The 22,115-nt window shown below is 34.2% G+C and overlaps 1 protein-coding gene across 1 annotated transcript in view; it reads right to left on the bottom strand.

Moving 5' to 3' along the window:
• The window catches only part of Efhc1.2 (EF-hand domain containing 1.2), a 161,738-nt gene that overhangs the window by 76,993 nt on the left and 62,630 nt on the right, over positions 1-22,115 (bottom strand). Inside the window, exon 6 of the mRNA XM_074176876.1 lies at positions 19,749-19,891. Coding sequence (XP_074032977.1) covers positions 19,749-19,891 — 143 coding nt within the window. The remainder of the gene's footprint in view (positions 1-19,748; positions 19,892-22,115) is intronic.

The raw sequence follows: 22,115 nt of genomic DNA, 5'->3' as shown, positions 1-22,115 counted from the left end.
TTCCATGTCACTTTAGTTCCCTCTTACTATCCTAGAAACGGTTTCAAGCAAATGCTCGATATCAGCTTTCGTTGGTGAGATATAACCCATTATAAGTTTTAGAATTGACACACTGTATATTGACTAGAACCGACAGTAGTAGTAGACATACAGGGGGAACTTTAATATTGACTGAAAAAAGTTTAACGATAGTTGAAGTGTATTGATAAAGTGTTTTGGTCAACGGGAGTATCGGTGTTATTCCAAAGGAAAACTTATATTGTCGTTGATTTATACAGGTCTCCCAGTAGTAGCATAGCACGATTTTTGCAATTGTTTGAAGATTGGTGTGAAGAGAATGTTACTGAAAGAAGTTCTAGAATGATAATTTGTGGTGATTTTGATTTGAGTTTTTGAGAATCAAATACAAATATCATTTCACATCCATGTATAGAGTTATTTATTTTCAAATTGATTATTCCTTCCTTTCTTTGGAAGATTCTCTCATCCATTTTTTTGTATCAGATGGAGTAGTAGAAAGCCAAAAACTTTCTTTCCCAAAAAATTAATCACTCCTAAAAATATAACCCTTTCAAATCAAATAAGATTCCTCATGGCTGGGATTAAATCAAATAGGTGAATGAATGTCATTACGATGTCATCGATGACATAAGCAGATCAAGCTTATTCCGTGACATTCAAAATCGTAATTCATGAATGAAGTGTGTGTATTTTCTATAATGTTATCCAATTTGGTACTGAAGAGCCTTAGGGCAAGTGTCTTAAGGCGAAACACGTGTATACCAGTTAGGGTGACAGTGTTCCATGTGAGTACAATTTATTACCATTCATTCAAAGTAGAACTCATGTGAATGATATCTGATTCTTATTCCTCCACGAATGTTCGATAATCAAACTGAATAGAGGAAAGTATCTTCTGTATAATTCAGTGTTCATATAGAAGTATTTGTTTCGAAAGAATTTTATCTTTCGTGTAATTCAATGTTTATATGAAAGTAGCTGTTTCAGGAGGACTTTCTTTCAGTTTGTGTCTGAAAGTTACTTCTTTGCATGATCTACACATCCATGTATAGAGTTATTTATTTTCAAATTGATTATTCCTTCCTTTCTTTGGAAGATTCTCTCATCCATTTTTTTGTATCAGATGGAGTAGTAGAAAGCCAAAAACTTTCTTTCCCAAAAAATTAATCACTCCTAAAAATATAACCCTTTCAAATCAAATAAGATTCCTCATGGCTGGGATTAAATCAAATAGGTGAATGAATGTCATTACGATGTCATCGATGACATAAGCAGATCAAGCTTATTCCGTGACATTCAAAATCGTAATTCATGAATGAAGTGTGTGTATTTTCTATAATGTTATCCAATTTGGTACTGAAGAGCCTTAGGGCAAGTGTCTTAAGGCGAAACACGTGGATACCAGTTAGGGTGACAGTGTTCCATGTGAGTACAATTTATTACCATTCATTCAAAGTAGAACTCATGTGAATGATATCTGATTCTTATTCCTCCACGAATGTTCGATAATCAAACTGAATAGAGGAAAGTATCTTCTGTATAATTCAGTGTTCATATAGAAGTATTTGTTTCGAAAGAATTTTTTCTTTCGTGTAATTCAATGTTTATATGAAAGTAGCTGTTTCAGGAGAATTTTCTTTCAGTTTGTGTCTGAAAGTTACTTCTTTGCATGATCTACACATCCATGTATAGAGTTATTTATTTTCAAATTGATTATTCCTTCCTTTCTTTGGAAGATTCTCTCATCCATTTTTTTGTATCAGATGGAGTAGTAGAAAGCCAAAAACTTTCTTTCGCAAAAAATTAATCAATCCTAAAAATATAACCCTTTCAAATCAAATAAGATTCCTCATGGCTGGGATTAAATCAAATAGGTAAATGAATGTCATTACGATGTCATCGATGACATAAGCAGATCAAGCTTATTCCGTGACATTCAAAATCGTAATTCATGAATGAAGTGTGTGTATTTTCTATAATGTTATCCAATTTGGTACTGAAGAGCCTTAGGGCAAGTGTCTTAAGGCGAAACACGTGTATACCAGTTAGGGTGACAGTGTTCCATGTGAGTACAATTTATTACCATTCATTTAAAGTAGAACTCATGTGAATGATATCTGATTCTTATTCCTCCACGAATGTTCGATAATCAAACTGAATAGAGGAAAGTATCTTCTGTATAATTCAGTGTTCATATAGAAGTATTTGTTTCGAAAGAATTTTTTCTTTCGTGTAATTCAATGTTTATATGAAAGTAGCTGTTTCAGGAGGACTTTCTTTCAGTTTGTGTCTGAAAGTTACTTCTTTGCATGATCTACACATCCATGTATAGAGTTATTTATTTTCAAATTGATTATTCCTTCCTTTCTTTGGAAGATTCTCTCATCCATTTTTTTGTATCAGATGGAGTAGTAGAAAGCCAAAAACTTTCTTTCCCAAAAAATTAATCACTCCTAAAAATATAACCCTTTCAAATCAAATAAGATTCCTCATGGCTGGGATTAAATCAAATAGGTGAATGAATGTCATTACGATGTCATCGATGACATAAGCAGATCAAGCTTATTCCGTGACATTCAAAATCGTAATTCATGAATGAAGTGTGTGTATTTTCTATAATGTTATCCAATTTGGTACTGAAGAGCCTTAGGGCAAGTGTCTTAAGGCGAAACACGTGTATACCAGTTAGGGTGACAGTGTTCCATGTGAGTACAATTTATTACCATTCATTCAAAGTAGAACTCATGTGAATGATATCTGATTCTTATTCCTCCACGAATGTTCGATAATCAAACTGAATAGAGGAAAGTATCTTCTGTATAATTCAGTGTTCATATAGAAGTATTTGTTTCGAAAGAATTTTTTCTTTCGTGTAATTCAATGTCTATATGAAAGTAGCTGTTTCAGGAGGACTTTCTTTCAGTTTGTGTCTGAAAGTTACTTCTTTGCATGATCTACACATCCATGTATAGAGTTATTTATTTTCAAATTGATTATTCCTTCCTTTCTTTGGAAGATTCTCTCATCCATTTTTTTGTATCAGATGAAGTAGTAGAAAGCCAAAAACTTTCTTTCCCAAAAAATTAATCACTCCTAAAAATATAACCCTTTCAAATCAAATAAGATTCCTCATGGCTGGGATTAAATCAAATAGGTGAATGAATGTCATTACGATGTCATCGATGACATAAGCAGATCAAGCTTATTCCGTGACATTCAAAATCGTAATTCATGAATGAAGTGTGTGTATTTTCTATAATGTTATCCAATTTGGTACTGAAGAGCCTTAGGGCAAGTGTCTTAAGGCGAAACACGTGTATACCAGTTAGGGTGACAGTGTTCCATGTGAGTACAATTTATTACCATTCATTCAAAGTAGAACTCATGTGAATGATATCTGATTCTTATTCCTCCACGAATGTTCGATAATCAAACTGAATAGAGGAAAGTATCTTCTGTATAATTAAGTGTTCATATAGAAGTATTTGTTTCGAAAGAATTTTTTCTTTCGTGTAATTCAATGTTTATATGAAAGTAGCTGTTTCAGGAGGACTTTCTTTCAGTTTGTGTCTGAAAGTTACTTCTTTGCATGATCTACACATCCATGTATAGAGTTATTTATTTTCAAATTGATTATTCCTTCCTTTCTTTGGAAGATTCTCTCATCCATTTTTTTGTATCAGATGGAGTAGTAGAAAGCCAAAAACTTTCTTTCCCAAAAAATTAATCACTCCTAAAAATATAACCCTTTCAAATCAAATAAGATTCCTCATGGCTGGGATTAAATCAAATAGGTGAATGAATGTCATTACGATGTCATCGATGACATAAGCAGATCAAGCTTATTCCGTGACATTCAAAATCGTAATTCATGAATGAAGTGTGTGTATTTTCTATAATGTTATCCAATTTGGTACTGAAGAGCCTTAGGGCAAGTGTCTTAAGGCGAAACACGTGTATACCAGTTAGGGTGACAGTGTTCCATGTGAGTACAATTTATTACCATTCATTCAAAGTAGAACTCATGTGAATGATATCTGATTCTTATTCCTCCACGAATGTTCGATAATCAAACTGAATAGAGGAAAGTATCTTCTGTATAATTCAGTGTTCATATAGAAGTATTTGTTTCGAAAGAATTTTTTCTTTCGTGTAATTCAATGTTTATATGAAAGTAGCTGTTTCAGGAGGACTTTCTTTCAGTTTGTGTCTGAAAGTTACTTTTTTGCATGATCTACACATCCATGTATAGAGTTATTTATTTTCAAATTGATTATTCCTTCCTTTCTTTGGAAGATTCTCTCATCCATTTTTTTGTATCAGATGGAGTAGTAGAAAGCCAAAAACTTTCTTTCCCAAAAAATTAATCACTCCTAAAAATATAACCCTTCCAAATCAAATAAGATTCCCCATGGCTGGGATTAAATCAAATAGGTGAATGAATGTCATTACGATGTCATCGATGACATAAGCAGATCAAGCTTATTCCGTGACATTCAAAATCGTAATTCATGAATGAAGTGTGTGTATTTTCTATAATGTTATCCAATTTGGTACTGAAGAGCCTTAGGGCAAGTGTCTTAAGGCGAAACACGTGTATACCAGTTAGGGTGACAGTGTTCCATGTGAGTACAATTTATTACCATTCATTCAAATTAGAACTCATGTGAATGATATCTGATTCTTATTCCTCCACGAATGTTCGATAATCAAACTGAATAGAGGAAAGTATCTTCTGTATAATTCAGTGTTCATATAGAAGTATTTGTTTCGAAAGAATTTATTCTTTCGTGTAATTCAATGTTTATATGAAAGTAGCTGTTTCAGGAGGACTTTCTTTCAGTTTGTGTCTGAAAGTTACTTCTTTGCATGATCTACACATCCATGTATAGAGTTATTTATTTTCAAATTGATTATTCCTTCCTTTCTTTGGAAGATTCTCTCATCCATTTTTTTGTATCAGATGGAGTAGTAGAAAGCCAAAAACTTTCTTTCCCAAAAAATTAATCACTCCTAAAAATATAACCCTTTCAAATCAAATAAGATTCCTCATGGCTGGGATTGAATCAAATAGGTGAATGAATGTCATTACGATGTCATCGATGACATAAGCAGATCAAGCTTATTCCGTGACATTCAAAATCGTAATTCATGAATGAAGTGTGTGTATTTTCTATAATGTTATCCAATTTGGTACTGAAGAGCCTTAGGGCAAGTGTCTTAAGGCGAAACACGTGTATACCAGTTAGGGTGACAGTGTTCCATGTGAGTACAATTTATTACCATTCATTCAAAGTAGAACTCATGTGAATGATATCTGATTCTTATTCCTCCACGAATGTTCGATAATCAAACTGAATAGAGGAAAGTATCTTCTGTATAATTCAGTGTTCATATAGAAGTATTTGTTTCGAAAGAATTTTTTCTTTCGTGTAATTCAATGTTTATATGAAAGTAGCTGTTTCAGGAGGACTTTCTTTCAGTTTGTGTCTGAAAGTTACTTCTTTGCATGATCTACACATCCATGTATAGAGTTATTTATTTTCAAATTGATTATTCCTTCCTTTCTTTGGAAGATTCTCTCATCCATTTTTTTGTATCAGATGGAGTAGTAGAAAGCCAAAAACTTTCTTTCCCAAAAAATTAATCACTCCTGAAAATATAACCCTTTCAAATCAAATAAGATTCCTCATGGCTGGGATTAAATCAAATAGGTGAATGAATGTCATTACGATGTCATCGATGACATAAGCAGATCAAGCTTATTCCGTGACATTCAAAATCGTAATTCATGAATGAAGTGTGTGTATTTTCTATAATGTTATCCAATTTGGTACTGAAGAGCCTTAGGGCAAGTGTCTTAAGGCGAAACACGTGTATACCAGTTAGGGTGACAGTGTTCCATGTGAGTACAATTTATTACCATTCATTCAAAGTAGAACTCATGTGAATGATATCTGATTCTCATTCCTCCACGATTGTTCGATAATCAAACTGAATAGAGGAAAGTATCTTCTGTATAATTCAGTGTTCATATAGAAGTATTTGTTTCGAAAGAATTTTTCTTTCGTGTAATTCAATGTTTATATGAAAGTAGCTGTTTCAGGAGGACTTTCTTTCAGTTTGTGTCTGAAAGTTACTTCTTTGCATGATCTACACATCCATGTATAGAGTTATTTATTTTCAAATTGATTATTTCTTCCTTTCTTTGGAAGATTCTCTCATCCATTTTTTTGTATCAGATGGAGTAGTAGAAAGCCAAAAACTTTCTTTCCCAAAAAATTAATCACTCCTAAAAATATAACCCTTTCAAATCAAATACAAATACTTCAAGACTGAAGAGCTTTATGGATGACGTGGGTTTTTCGAACTCAATTGATGAGATAACACATTTAACTGCTACAGGAGGGTCAATGATTGATCTAGTTTTCACCAATACTGACATAGATGTTACTGTATTTGATTAACCAAAAATAAGTACACACCGAAATATGAGAATAGCGTTGCCGAACATTCTACCAAACAAAAACAGTCAAAATTGAAACTAGGAGAAAAAACATTGATTATGAACTGATTGAGTCAAAACTTAAACTTATAAAGTGGAACTACACAGAAAGAGATTTAAATCATACATATGAACGATTTGTGGACAATGTATTGTCGATATTGAATGATGTCTCTCCAAAAAATAAGCGGTCAAGATCTTTCGACATTATAAGGAATTCTGGAATGAGAAGGTGAGGCAAGCTACAAAAGAAAAGGATCTCATATCCTTTTCTTGTAGCTTGCCTCACCTTGTAACTTGTAGATCTCTTTTGTAGCCTTTACAAACAGTAAACAATCAATAAAACAACGGATAACTGGAAGAAGTATAAACAAAAAAGAAATATAGCAGTGAAAAAAATTAAACAGGAAAAGAAAAACTATTTAGATATAGAGACAAATAAAAAAATTCCACTGAAATGTGGAATACACTGAAGACATTAATACCGAATAATAACAAAGAATACAATCTTACAACTATTGATTTGGGCAATGGTGAAATAATTTCTGATAGGACTTTGATACCAAATGGCCTGAACACATTTTATATCAAAAGTATAATACATATAACTGATGCAATTGACAACAAATGTTCTCATAGTTTTCCTATAACTGGAAGAATAACTGATAATAAATTGTCTAACTTTAGTCTTATCAATATGGTAAATCTAGAAAGAATTGTTGGTTCTTAGAAAAATAAAAGTAGTCCCGATGAAATTTGTGTAGAACTTCTGAAGAAGTGTTTCAGTGCCATTTGTAATCCATTGTCGAACATTATCAACAGTTCTTTAGAGAATAGTGAAGTCCAACTGAACTAAAATTATTTAGTATTATACCTATACCAAAAGGACCAAATACAAACCAAGCTATTCAATCGAGGCCAATAAACATGATTAATGCTACAACTAAAGTATTGGAAAGGGCTGTATATGAACAGATAGTGAAGTATTTGAAGAGTAATAGGGTTCTTCGTGAGTATCAATCGGGTTTTTGGAGCAAACATAGTTGTGAAACTGCGTTACAATGTGTTTTAACAGATTGGAAGAAAGGTGCGGAAATGGATCAGTATACTAATGCAGTATTTCTTGACCTTCAAAGAGCATCTGAAACTGTAGATAGATGCAGACTGATTAGAAAGATTGAAAGCGTAGGTATTGATGGAATAGCACTGAACTGGATCATGAATTATATCTGAGCAATAGACAGCAAAGGTTGAAAATAGAGGAAGTTTATTCGGATAAAATGCAAAATAATATAGGTGTACCCCAAGGATCTATTTTGGGACCATTGTTATTTCTCATATATTTAAATGACATCGTAACCATAACAGAAGAATGTAGAATTCCCTTATTTGCCGTAAATGAGCTATGCCAAGGAGAGCAGCTGAGTTATGGAGGAAAGCCATGTCTGAAGAAGTTCAGTGTTTTGAAAATAATGATGCCTGGGAGTTGACGGACAGTGTTCCTGATTCGTCGACAGTTGTTTCATGCAAGTGGGTCTTCAAGCAGAAAGTCAGTGAAAGTAGTGAAGTGAAATATCGTGCACGTTCACTTGCAAAAGGTTGTGTTCAAAAAGCTGGTGTGGATTATGATGTTTTTTCACCTGTAGTGAGACATTCTAATTTAAGGTTAGTGATTGCATCAGCAGTAAAATTAGATCTTAAAATATTTCATATTGATGTAAAAACTGCTTTTTTGAATAGTCCACTAGATCAACCTGTTTATATGAAACAACCTGAAGGTTTTGTGATTACGAATAAAGAAAATGGGGTACATAGGCTAAGAAAGGCTGTATACGGTTTAAAACAATCTTCTAAAGCTTGAAATGACAGAGTGAATGAAGTTTTGTCTAAGTTAGGTTATACTGAATCGAAACATGAGTCTTGTTTATTTATCAAAATAGACAAAACATCATTGACTTTCATTATTTTATATGTAGATGATATCTTTGTTTTTTCCAATGATTGTGAAAACTTTTAATTTTTGAAATCAAAATTGAGTGCATTTGTAAGGCTTCCAAAGAAGCCTCACTAAGACCTATATATATATATATATATATATATATATATATATATATATATATATATATATATATATATATATATATATATATATATCAAAAACTAGCTTTGAACTCGTCATTTCATAGAAGGTCAAAGCACATTGATGTAAGGTATCATTTAGTTAGAGAGTGTGTCTCGAACAATTCAATAACTATTCATTATCAACAGACTAATGAAACGGTAGCAGATATTTTGACAAAGGGTTTGGCAAGAGTTGAAAATTCTTTTTTAGGCTTGATAACTTAGTTATTTGAGATAGTGGGGGTGTTGAATATATCACTATGGCGGATGGCAGCACTGGCTGCAAAGTTTATTTATTTGACATATTGTGTTCTGTCTTTCAATAAAGAGTTGAATGTGAGTTGTGTATTATTATTTCACCGCCTCCATTCCATATATATATATATATATATATATATATATATATATATATATATATATATATATATATTGACAATTGACAATGACATCTGTCATATAATTCAGTTTGAAAAGTGTGTTTGTTTGTTGATGATAAAACTATGGAAAAAAGAACTATTATAGTACAAGTGTGATCAGAGACACCTGCTGTTCTATAAGTAACTCAATGAGAAAACCCAAAAGTCAAATATGTTAATTAATTGACAACACCTTCATTAAACTTGAGGAAAACAATTGGAGAGGTGTTGTTTAATGAAGATAAAGCCCTGCCATAGGGAGGTTGGAAGTTTGCTGAAAATGAAATATTTAAAATGTTATGAATTAGATTGATGAAAAACCAGAATTATTATTGGTTTGGAAAACATGTAGATTTTTGTCAATATCTAATAAAAAGGCATAGATTTCACAATTCACAAACCAACCCTGTCTGTTAGACCCATTATTGCTTCAACTGGTTCTCCCACTGAAAAACTTGTTTCTTTTCTAACAGACATTTTAACTAAAGCTTATGAATTTGATAACCAATATTTTATTGAAGATTCTTTTCATTGGAATTGAAGGGGTTATATATATTTTTTTGAAGACTCCCTCATCCTAATTTTTTTGTATCAGATGGAGTAGTAGAAATCCAAAAACTTTCTTTCTCAAAAACTCTTTTCATGTTTTCTCTACATTCAATAAGACAAAACTACCTAACAATTATGTAATTGCTAGCTCAGATGTTGTATCTCTTTTTAGCAATTTCTATTTGGACACTTGTCTCAGATCTATTGATAGAAAGTGGGGACGTATTAGCCAACTTTGTGACATTCATAAAAACGATTTCCTCCAACTTATAACTTTCCTCTTTAATCATACATATTTTCCATATGATGGCAAAATTTACAACAAACTTTTGGTACTCCAATGGGAGCTAAGATTAACCCCCATTTTAGTAGCTTATGTCATGGATGACCTGCTAGATTTGGTCTTACAGGTACTTCCCTTCAATCTTTTTTTATAAAAAAATATGTCGATGAGATTATCATATCCCTTCCTCAAGATGGAATATCTGAGATTGTGGACATCTTCAACAGTTATGACCCTTACATACAAGTTTATCATCCAAACTGAGTGCAGCGAACAATGGGTTCCTTTCCTTGACACGAAGGATATCAGAACACCAGATAATACTCCACTCATAGATTGGTATCGCAAGCCTATCAGTTCAGGTAGATTCTTGAACTATTGGTCATACCACAAGCAGTCAAAGAAAATTGATTTGGTCAAACAAATGAAGAACCGCATTCTGCAGATTTCCGATCCTTCTTTTCATAAAAAAAATATTCAAATATACTTTTCCAATTATTCATTCATAACTCTTACCCGTATCCTCTACTTAAGAAGATCTTATTTAGTACGTCGACCATTGAAGTTCAAATCAACAGTACCTAACAACAGTCTGACAATGTCACAATTGGGGCTGAGCCACCTCCAGCTTTTATAATTTTCTCTTCTTTACCATACATAAGTTATATGACACCCAAGTTATGCAGAATTTTCAAAGATTCAAATGTAAAATAGCTTTTAGAACCATACTCACCATTGATAAATTATTTTCGAAACTTAACGATAAAACTCCTATAAACTTTCAATATCAATTAATTTATTCCATTCCATGTTTGAATTGTGGTAGGAAATATATTGGTCAAACGTCAAGATTACTTAAAGATAGAATCAGCTCACATTAAAGTGATAGTAGATTACATCCTGAGAGATGTGCTCTCAGCAATCATGTTTCTAAAGAAGGTCATAAAATGGACTACAATTCAACAAAAATTTTATCAACTGAAAGAAATACATCTGAAAGATTGTTTTTGGAATTGTAATTTATATTGAAATCCAATAACTGCCTCAATAAAAGATCAGACATTGATCACCTCAGTGAAATCTATACCTTTTTATTAGATATTGACAAAAATCTACATGTTTTCCAAACCAATAATGATTCTGGTTTTCCATCAATCTAATTCATAACATTATAAATATTTCATTTTCAGCAAACTTCCAACCTCCCTATGGCAGGGCTTCACCTTCATTCAACAACACCTCTACAATTGTTTTTCTCAAGTCTAATGAGGGTGTTGTCAATTGATTAACATATTTGATTTTTGTGTTTTCTCACTGAGTTATGAGTTGAGTTGAGTTATAGAACAGCAGAAGTCTCTGATCAAACTTGCACCATAATAGTTCTCTTTTGTACCATAGTTTTATCATCAACAAACAAACACACTTTTCAAACTGATTTATATGACAGATGTCATTGTCAATTGTTTTTTGTAACAGCCCAGCTATTGACTGCAACCTCAAAAATTGAACCGATTTATAGTTAATCCACTCACTAATTCTTCTGCTATATATATATATATATATATATATATATATATATATATATATATATATATATATATATATATATATATATATATGAGGTCGTTTAACTTCGATTAAATTGGTACACTCGACCACCCTGTAGATTTCTATGGGTTGAACAAAGCCTGCAAAACGGTAACTAATCTTTTATCAAGTTTTTTACAAGCTGTAGGTTTTCGGCTAAAATGAATAATCTGAAAGTGTCGCGTTTGTACATTCTATGCAGTTCTTGCTCAGCAATTAAACTGGAAATATTGTGCTTTAACATGGAACGCCATCACTTACCATTGGCTGAGATGAATAGTGCTGTAGGGCTTCTTCAAGGTGGCATGCGACAAAATGATGTAGCTCTTCGTTTGGGGGTCTCCCAAAGTGTTATCAGTCGATTGTGGCGGCGTTTCTGTGAAACTGGCAGTCCAGCCGAACAACATCCAGGGCGAGGACGCGCTACAACTGCAGTTCAAGACCGATTTTTGGTCTTAACCGCAAGAAGACAACCGACAATCACAGCACCTGAGTTGGTTAACGTGTTGCAGCAGACGCACCAGGTAACCATTGGTCGTGATACTGTCAGAAATCGACTGCATGAAGCAGATCTTCACAACAGAAGGCCACTTAGATGTCCACCTTTGTCGAGAGGCAATCGCGGTAGAAGATTAGAGTGGTGTCAAGAACATCAAAACTGGGATGCAAATGATTGGGCCACAGTTTTGTTTACAGACGAATCCAGATTTGGATTTCATCCAGATTCTCGTCGAGTAAGACTGTGGAAACGACCTGGAAATAATGAACGTTTGAGACACGTCCAGGAAGTCCACACATACAGAGGTGGTACAGTAATGCTATGGGGCGGAATCATGATCGGCGGCAGAACTGATCTCGTTTTTCCAAATCGCTCCCTCACAGCTCGACAGTACCTCGACACCATTCTTCTACCTATCGTCCGTCCGTTTGTTGGTGCTGTTGGTGGAAACTTCCACCTAATGCACGATAATGCTCGTCCACATGTCGCGCGTCTAGTGACTGACTGGCTCACCAACGAAGGAGTTGATGTATTGCCATCCCATCGAGCATGTATGGGACATGCTTCAACGAAGAATTACTCCGCATATGGGGAACATTCACACAACGTTTCAATTGAGAGAGCTTTTAATCGCTGAATGGGCAAATGTACCTCAACAAGACATTGACAATCTCATTTTGTCGATGCACGATAGATGTAGGGCCGTAATAAACCAGCGTGGAGGCCATACTCTGTACTGATTCCAATTTTTTTTGTATTATGATTTTTTTTCGGGGTGCCAAAGAAGAGCCATATTTTTTTTAAGTTTTGCTTATATGCGGACTCAGTATTTATGACCATTTAATAAATTTTGTTGTAAGTTACATTCGTTTAATAATCACCCGTCAACTTTTTTTTTTCCCTAAAGCGATCTAAAAAAAAAATTTTTCCATTTTTACAAATATCCCTAGACTTTTCCGAGTGTATATATATATATATATATATATATATATATATATATATATATATATATATATATATATAAATCGGTTCAATTCGTGAGGTTGCGGTCAATAGCTGGGCTGTTACAAAGAAAACTCTTTGTTATATGTCAAGCTTTCGGTATATTCCACACCTTCGTCAGGACAACTACAATAATAAGATTATATATGTTGTAAAAAATATATAAATATGGAGAACTTAATAACGTGAGAATAAAATATGAAAAGGTTCAAAAACAGATAGAAAAACATTAAATAATGACAGTTGATAAAAATTTTTGGCTGGCAATGTCAAGTGGGAAAATTCTGAATGATACTCGAATTACTAGATATTTTATTTTCTTCATCATATCTCAGTAGGTAAGTGTAAATTTTGCTAAGACTATCAATATCAGTTCGTTTATTCATTGAATGTTCTTCGTTATTAATATGTATCATTTCCAAAAATATTCTTTCAGTTGTATTGGTTTCTCTGGATTTTCAAAATTCATTTTATGATCCTCCGAATTAACATGTTCTGTTAATGCACAAGAATTAACATTTCGTCAACAGTCGCTCTTATGGGAAGTCATGCGACTACTTAGAGGTCTAGATGTTTGTCCTATATATGTTTTAGAATAATCCATACAAGAAATTTTGTATACTAAATTGGATTTTTTTGTTTATTCCGTACCGGATATTCAACAAAGTCATCACTCGAAGACGATTGTAGATACTAACAATCAAAACGTCGTGAACTAACGTGACTTGGAATCTCTCCACTTTTTATTTTTATTTTCTCTTTTCATTTCTTTATTTTTATTTATTCAATTGTTCTATTTTTACTTGTATTTTATTTCACTATTTCACTTTTGTAAAAATGAGGATCAAAACTTTTTTATTTAATTCTTGACATTTTCATAGAAATAGATTATTTTCAGCTTTCTCAGACGTGCACTAATGAAATGAATCGGATACCGATCCAATAAAGAACATCAACCATGAAAATTTTGAGCGCGAAAGTCAATAGGCATTATGGAACTCAAATGTTTCATGAATAACTAATGAGTACCTAATTAGCACTTTATTCTCATGCCCTTATTTATTGAAGAACGTACTATAAGAACTCAGTCCATCAGTCATAGTGGTTTTCAGATCCATGAGTCCCATAGCAATTATGGAATCTAGGTTTACTATAATTATCTAATGAGCACCTAATTAGCTCTTTATTTTCTTGCCATTATTTATTGAGAAACGTACTATCAAAACTCAGTATATCAGTCATGGTGGTTTTCAGGTCCATGAGCGACATAAGCATTATAGAGTCTAGGTTTACTATGAATATCTAGTGAGCACCTAATTATCACTTTATTCTTTTGCCATTATTTATTGAGAAAAGTACTATTAAAACTCAGTATATCAGTCATGGTGGTTTTCAGGTCCATGAGCCCCATAGGCATTATAGAATCTAGTTTTACTATGAATATCTAGAAAGCACTCAATTAGCACTTTATTTTGACTGTCTATAGATTAGTTTGCGAGCATCTCAAGACTTTATTTCATTCTGTTAATTTTTTTCTCAAATCAGGTATCTCGAATTTTTTTTCTGCTTATTCACGGTCGTTTTCATCTCAATTTCTTGCAAGCACCTAATTAGCACTTTATTACCAACGCTTAGTTTATATCTGATTAAGCATTTGTCCTCGTTTTCGAGAGACCTGATTCTCAGATCTGCTGTTTAGCGAAATCGGAAGCTTTCGTTTATTCATTAGAAAATTTCACGATCCTCACCGTTTAGCACTTAATTAGCACCTAATAGTGTTTCCTTAACATTCATTATTTTATTATTTTTTTCATTGCGTTACTAGCAACGCAATGACTTCGGTACCTAAAAAGCACCTAAAAGTACCTAATTTTGACATTTTCTAAATGCGATTTCCGTACTTTGCGTCACTGGCGTAACAGAACTTTAGAATTCGTTTTTTTTTCATATCTTATATTATTATTGTTATGTAAGTAAGTAATGAGTAACTGTAACATTGTACTTTCATTATACTCATTATTATTTGTTGTAGGTTTCCGTAAACTATTTGGCTTTTCAAAAGGGTTCCGCCGCAAAAAAAATTGACAACTGCTGATCTATGCAATTATTCTTATGCTTTATAATTCTTAGTTCCATTTTCTTTCTCTCGGAATTTCTGATTGAAAAAACTAGTGACTTTCTCATTGATGAACATATTGTGTTCGACAAGTGTTTCAATCAAATCATAATTATTCTCACAAAATCAGTTTTTCTTGAATCCACTACGATATAAGAGAATATTTCAATTGGGAGATTTGCATAAGGAACGCCCTTACGAAGTTAATTATCATTCATATTTCTTTGTGTTGTTTCAGAAAGCCTGTATAATACGTTCAAAGATAGCTTTTTCAGTTGCGAGTGTTCCCTTGAGCCAACAATGAGTTTCATATGATTTCATCGTCTTTTCAAAAACGTTGGAAGATTTGTAGTCAGAATCGGAGTTTATATCCTGGCAGAACAACAACTTTTTTGACAATATTTGAAGTAAACCAAGTCTCAGACACTAAATAATATTATAATTATTCTGGATACACGTTTTGAAGTTAGTGAAGTTAGGTAATACAGATTTTATAATAATACCTTCCACAAAATGAGAAACGTATAATCATATTTTCAGAAGAAATTAGGTAAGTACTAATGCGGAAGTACTAATAAAGTTAGATTGTTTATGTTTTCTTGTGTGTGTTCTATATTTTCACTGACGATGGAATAGTTTGAAGTAGTACACTTAGGTTTCTTTTCGTTCTTTGGTATTAGTTTTTGGTGAATAGTAAGCGCTGAAGGTTTGTCTGTTACTCCAGCAGAAGATGCTGGGAGTGTATTGGCGAAGTGCTAGTTGAAGCTGTGAAGAAATATCTCGTATATGAAAGTAACTTTGGAACGAATCAATGGCAGATGAGTTATTTTCAAGACCAAATTTCGATACTTAGGTATATTCAATTCCAGATAATCAGCACCTTGATTGATTCGAAAAGTGTGCTTGCCGTTAACAAGCAACTATTTTTCTTCGATTTTTGATGTGACATCTGACTATAATCAAATTTTTCGAATGTAACTCCTGATCTTCTCTGTTTCTTTGCACGAATCATGTGAATTTGAAATGTCAGTTACTTCCAGCTGAGTACCTATAGTTTAGAAAAAAAATATTTTTTTGTATAATTCAGTGTCCATATATAAAAGTATTTGTTTCGAAAGTATTTTTCTTTCGTGTAATTCAATGTTTATATGGAAGTAGCTATTTCGAGATTCACACATCTTCGTATAGAGTAATTGTTTTGAAATTGATTGCTTTCTTCCTTTCTTTCTTTTGTATCGAGATGGAGAAGTAAAAAGCCAGATTTCTTTCCCAAAAATTAACCTCTCCTTTGAATTTAAAGAAGATTCCTTTGTCTGAGATTTAATCGAATAAGCGAATGAATGCCATTACATACTGTCATCGATGACATGAGTGAATTGAACTCATTCTGTGACAAGTCGTAATTTCATGAATGAATTATGTGTTTTTCCTTATAATGTTATCAAGATTTGATAATGGAGAGCTGATGAGGCAAGTGTCTCACTGTGAAATATCGGATGTGTACCAGTGAGGATTACAGTGTTCCACCTAAGTGAAATTTCATCTCTTTCATTTAGTATATTGTGTAGGAATCCTGTGAATGATATCTGGTTCAAAGTGGGTCAGAGAGACCCACACCATAAATCGATACGACCAATCAGCCTCACATCCTTTCTGTTGAAAAGATTCGAGAGGATACTGGACAGACACATCAGGAGGGTAGCATTACATGCATCCCCCCTGAATAATCACCAGTATGCTTATCAAACCGGCAAATCAGCAGATTTAGTATCAAACAACCTTGTAGAGAAAATCTCCCAATCCCTTGACAACAAGGAGATTGCGGTTGCTGTATTTCTTGATACTGAAGGAGCATTTGACAATGCACTATCTAAATTTATAGGATTGTCTCTGGCTAGGAAAGGTATAGAATCGACCATAACTGGCTGGATCTATGCCATGCTGGTAAACAGTACTGCAACTACGACACTTCAATGAGAGGCTATTGGGTTCAAGGTCACCAGGGGCTATCCTCAAGGTGGGGTACTATCTCCCCTTTTCTGGTCGCTCCTGACGGATAGTCTGCTTGATGCCTTCGACAGAAAAAAAGTTGATCTGCAAGCTCATGTAGATGACCTTGTCAACCTGGCAAGGCCCACGACAGGTAGTATCCTCCAAAGCACGGTGAACGTAGTTCACAGTTGGTGTCCGAGGAAGCAGATGTCTGTCAACCCCAGAAAAACTATGTTAATCCCCTTCACCATAAGGAGCAAATTGGATGATGTAACGCCACTTTCCCTCAATGGTGAGGTTATTCCATTTGGAACGGAGGTGAAATATCTTGGCATTGTCCTTGATAAAAGACTCATGTGTTACGTTCACTTGGAAAACGTTTCACACAAAGCCAGACTGTCTCTATGGACATGTCGAAGGGTTTATGGTAAAACTTGGGGTTTAGGTTCCGAACAAATCCACTGTCTTCATGTGATGATTGTCAGACCAATGATCACTTATGGTGCAATTGCCTTGTGGCCGAAGGCTTTACAGAAAACGCCCCAAGCGAAGCTCTCTGGATTACAGAGACAGGCTTGTCTGGCTATCAGTGGTGCCGTCAGTACCACACCGTCAGCGGCCATGGAGATCCTTCTAGATCTACCTCCTCCTCACATTCTTCTGGAGAGAGACGCTAGATAGATTGCATACAGACTTGTGTACATGGTCAGTTACACAAATCAATTTAATGCAGAGTGCAACAGACTGTTGGTTGACACTGAAAGCCACAGCATTCTGAAAATGACTTCTGACTTCATACATCCAACTGTCAACTACGAACTCTTATGAAGTACTATTCCCGAGTAAAGAAGGCTGGATCCTCCGGGAGAAAGAAATATTAAGAGCAGATAGTTGTTGGTTCACAGATAGATCAAAAACACCTTCCGGTTCTAGTCGCAGACCCAGGACAGAATTATTTACCTGTCTAGGATTTTATGCGACTATATTTCAGGCGGATATTCACGCTATTGAATTGTGTGCGGAGAGATTGGAAGAATCCAACCTTATACACAAGTCAGTAAAAATATTCTCGGACAGTCAAGCGGCGTTGAAAGCTTTTGGCTCCTACCGAGCAACGTCTAAATTGGTAGCAAATTGCCAAAAACGACACTCCTTGATAGGAAGACTTATCGGATTGTGTCTGGTCTGAATTCCTGGCCATGAAGCTGCTGACTCCCTTGCAAAGGAGGGTGCTGCAAGCAGCTTCATCGGACCAGAACCTGTCATTGGCATCACTTTAGGCTTTGCTGCTGACTCCCTTGCAAAGGAGGGTGCTGCAAGCAGCTTCATCGGACCAGAACCTGTCATTGGCATCACTTTAGGCTTTGCCAAACAAACATTGAACACCTGGATGGCAAGGAGATTTATGGACTTCTGGTAGAATCTTCCAGGATTGGCTCACTTCATGGCGTTTACTCCCCCTTCGAAGCTTGATACCAAACAGTTGTTGAACTACAGTTGTTGGACAGTGTGTGTCGCCTCTGTTTGGAAAATTATGAAACAACAAAGCATATACTTTATGCCTGCTTCGCTGGGGACCAAATCAGGTTTTTTTAGAGTTCGGCAGAGCCGTACTCTCACCATCTGTCCTGAAAGACCACTCACCATACAAACTAATCAGCTTCGTTAAAAAGTTGGGTTCATTTGGTCGAGTGTGAATAGGTGCGAGCCACAATAAACCCTTGCGGGTTGCGGTTGAAGATCGAATAAACCCACTCATTTCAAACCTAACCTAACCTAGTATATTGTGTAGGAATCCTGTGAATGATATCTGGTTCAATTCCATAACGAATGTTTGGAAAACAAACTGAATAGAGAAAAATGTTTTTTGTATAATTCAGTGTTCATATGGAAGTATACATTTTGAAAATATGTTTCTATTGTGTAATTCAATGTTCATATGGGAGTAGCTGTATCAAAAAGGTTTTTTTTTCCAATTTGTATTGGAAAGTCACTTCTATGCATGATCAGCACATCTCTGTACAGAGTTATTCTCTTGAAATTGATTACTTTCTTCCTTGCTCTAGAAGATTCTCACTTCACTCATACGTAACACCCAAAATTTTCATCAATACACTGCAGTTTGAGCCTGAAATTCTCAAGATGTATCTATATGTTACAAAGTTGCCATCGCCAAACTCATTTCCACTCACATTTCGGATACAAAAAAATCTGTAACAGTCGTCTGAATAAAAAAAAACACAATTATACAGAACACTTGTATCTTCTAAAAATCTATCTTCATATTGTCTCAACATCAATTTTAGTCGAATGTTGTTCTGATGAAAACACTTTTCCCACACCAGAACTCTCTACCACAACCTGCAAGAGTTTATTGTGGCTCACATTCAGTTGTTAGACATAGTTACAGGTCATCTTCTGATGACTATCACTTGGTTAGCAAAATGCGCGTCGGGAGACAGTGTTTTTATTCCGGTGTCGAAGAAGTATTCCCATTATATTCATTTTACATCAGAGGTTTCAATTCTTTATACCTTTTTCAAAATATAGGATATTTTAATAAATCGATGGATGTATTCGTTAGTTACTACATGGTAGGAAATCATCATGAAAAATAAGAATCATATTAGATATGTAATGAAAATAAATATCCATACCTGAATTTCTTTTAGCAACTTCAAATATGGCCATGGTGTCATCGGATAAATAATATCTTATAATGAAAATTCTAGAACAATTTTCTGGTATTTTCGACTTCATTCGGGCTTCAAATCGCAGTATATGGCTGTCCAAACCGACCCTGGAAATTTGGGAATGAAAAAATTATATTTCCGTTCATTTCATCGGGGAAGAGGTGGATGGGTTCGTGCATATATATATATATATATATATATATATATATATATATATATATATATATATATATATATATACACTGTGTCCGTAAAGTATGGAACAAATTCATTTTTAGCTAAACAGGTCATTTTAAGAAATATTCCTGAAAGACGTCGATTTTTGATGTTAATTTACCGTCATTTTTTTAAAATGGAACACCCCCATTTTGTCTCAATTTTCGGATTACTCTAGCTGAGCTGATTCCAAAAATGTATCACATGTTGATTCCAATTGGTACAGGGTGGACAAAAATACAGTAGTTGTCTGTGTGCTAATAAAGTAACGCGTAACATTCTCTATTAGGTAAATTAACAATATTATCAAAAATACTTATTGTCTAGCGCACAGAATATGCTGGAATACATGACTTTATATCAAATGTTCGAACTGCAGCCCTTGCTGTATTTGACAGTAACCCAAACGGTGTACAAATTCTTGTTGAACCTTGTGTATGGTTTCTTGCGTAATATTGTTTATTTCTGTTCGAATTTTCACTTGTACATCTTCAGTATTTGCTGGTTTCGTTTTATAAATAACATTCTTCAGATGGCTCCACAGAAAATAATCCAAAGGATTTAAATCTGGTGACCTCGCTGGCCATTCAGTGGGTCCACGTCTACCAATCCACCTGTTCGGAAAAATTTCATCTACGTACCTTCTAACATCTACAGCATAATGTGGAGGTGCGCCATCCTGTTGAAACCATAAAGTTTCATCAAAACCTCCAGGATTACGTTTGCTGGGAAATAAATTACGTACAGTAGGTACGAGATACCCCCTTAAAAACTCAAGGTACTTTGCTCCGTTTAAATTACCTTCGATAAAGTAGGGTCCAATGATTCGATTTCGTACAATTCCAGCCCATACATTTACCTTTTGAGGGTATTATGTATGATGCTCACTCATCCAGTGGGGGTTTTCTTTTGCCAAGTATCTACAATTCTGACGGTTAACCTCACCATTTAACGTGAAAGTGGACTCATCAGAAAAAATAATGTTTTGTATCAAGAAAGGGTCTCGGTGACATTTATCCATCATTTCTTCGCAAAATTGGAGTCGTCTATAGGAATCATCTTCGTTTAATTCTTGCACAAGTTTGATTTTATAAGGATGCCATTTTTCAAGCTTTACGAACAGAAGTGTGCGCATCTTCTTCAAAACTCAGTAAAACATCTAATGCTGTATCAGCATTTGCAAGGGGACGACCTGATTTGCGTACATTTGCAACCGTTCCAGTTTCTCGAAATTTCGTTTCCAGCTTACTGACTGTTGAACGCGTTATAGGTCTTTCTGGATATTTATCATTAAACAAATTGCACACTTCCATCTGAGTTCGCGATCTGTCTCCATACCCAATCATCATAAGTATTTCAATTCTTTGTTTTACACTTAACTCCATTTCTACTTCCAATTAAATCTAAGCAATTATTCGAATATTCACGAATACCAAAAATATTGTAGTACTAAACTGTCACTGAACATCAATTAATTACTAAACAAATAATGATATTTCACAAAAAACTAGACGACTATGTTTTTTATAAATGTAGATGAGAAATAATTTCTTTCATATTCTGTCTGCTAGACCACAAGTACCAAACATGTTTGGAAATAGCTCATTTTTATTACTCTAAACATGTAACAAACTACGGGGTGTTACATTTAAACCAATTGCCGCTAGACAATAAGTATTTTTGATAATATTGTTAATTTACCTAATAAAGAATGTTACGCGTTACTTTATTAGCACACACAAAACTACTGTATTTTTGTCCACCCTGTACCAATTGGAATCGACATGTGATACATTTTTGGAATCAGCTCAGCTAGAGTAATCCGAAAATTGTGACAAAATGGGGGTGTTTCATTATATATATATATATATATATATATATATATATATATATATATATATATATATATATACACCATTCTATCATTTTGACAACGATACATTGTGGTTTTACCATCAATTTGACGTCACACAACGGTAAGGCGTCAGTATATCGACGCCACACTGTTTTTGTTTGATAAATTTTGTTTCGAGTGAGATAGAAACACTGTTCTTACCGCATTCGAACCAGATGTAACTCCAGATTGTTGGGCCCAAATACCACCTATCTAACTCT

The sequence above is a fragment of the Leptinotarsa decemlineata genome, unplaced genomic scaffold, assembly GCF_025532065.1.
Source record: "Leptinotarsa decemlineata unplaced genomic scaffold, Ldec_3_MD MMD2_P_RNA_scaffold_14, whole genome shotgun sequence".
In the NCBI taxonomy this organism is placed as follows: Eukaryota; Metazoa; Arthropoda; class Insecta; order Coleoptera; family Chrysomelidae; genus Leptinotarsa; species Leptinotarsa decemlineata.
Note: the sequence above shows the minus strand (reverse complement) of the source record. Positions and strands in the feature narration are given on the sequence as shown.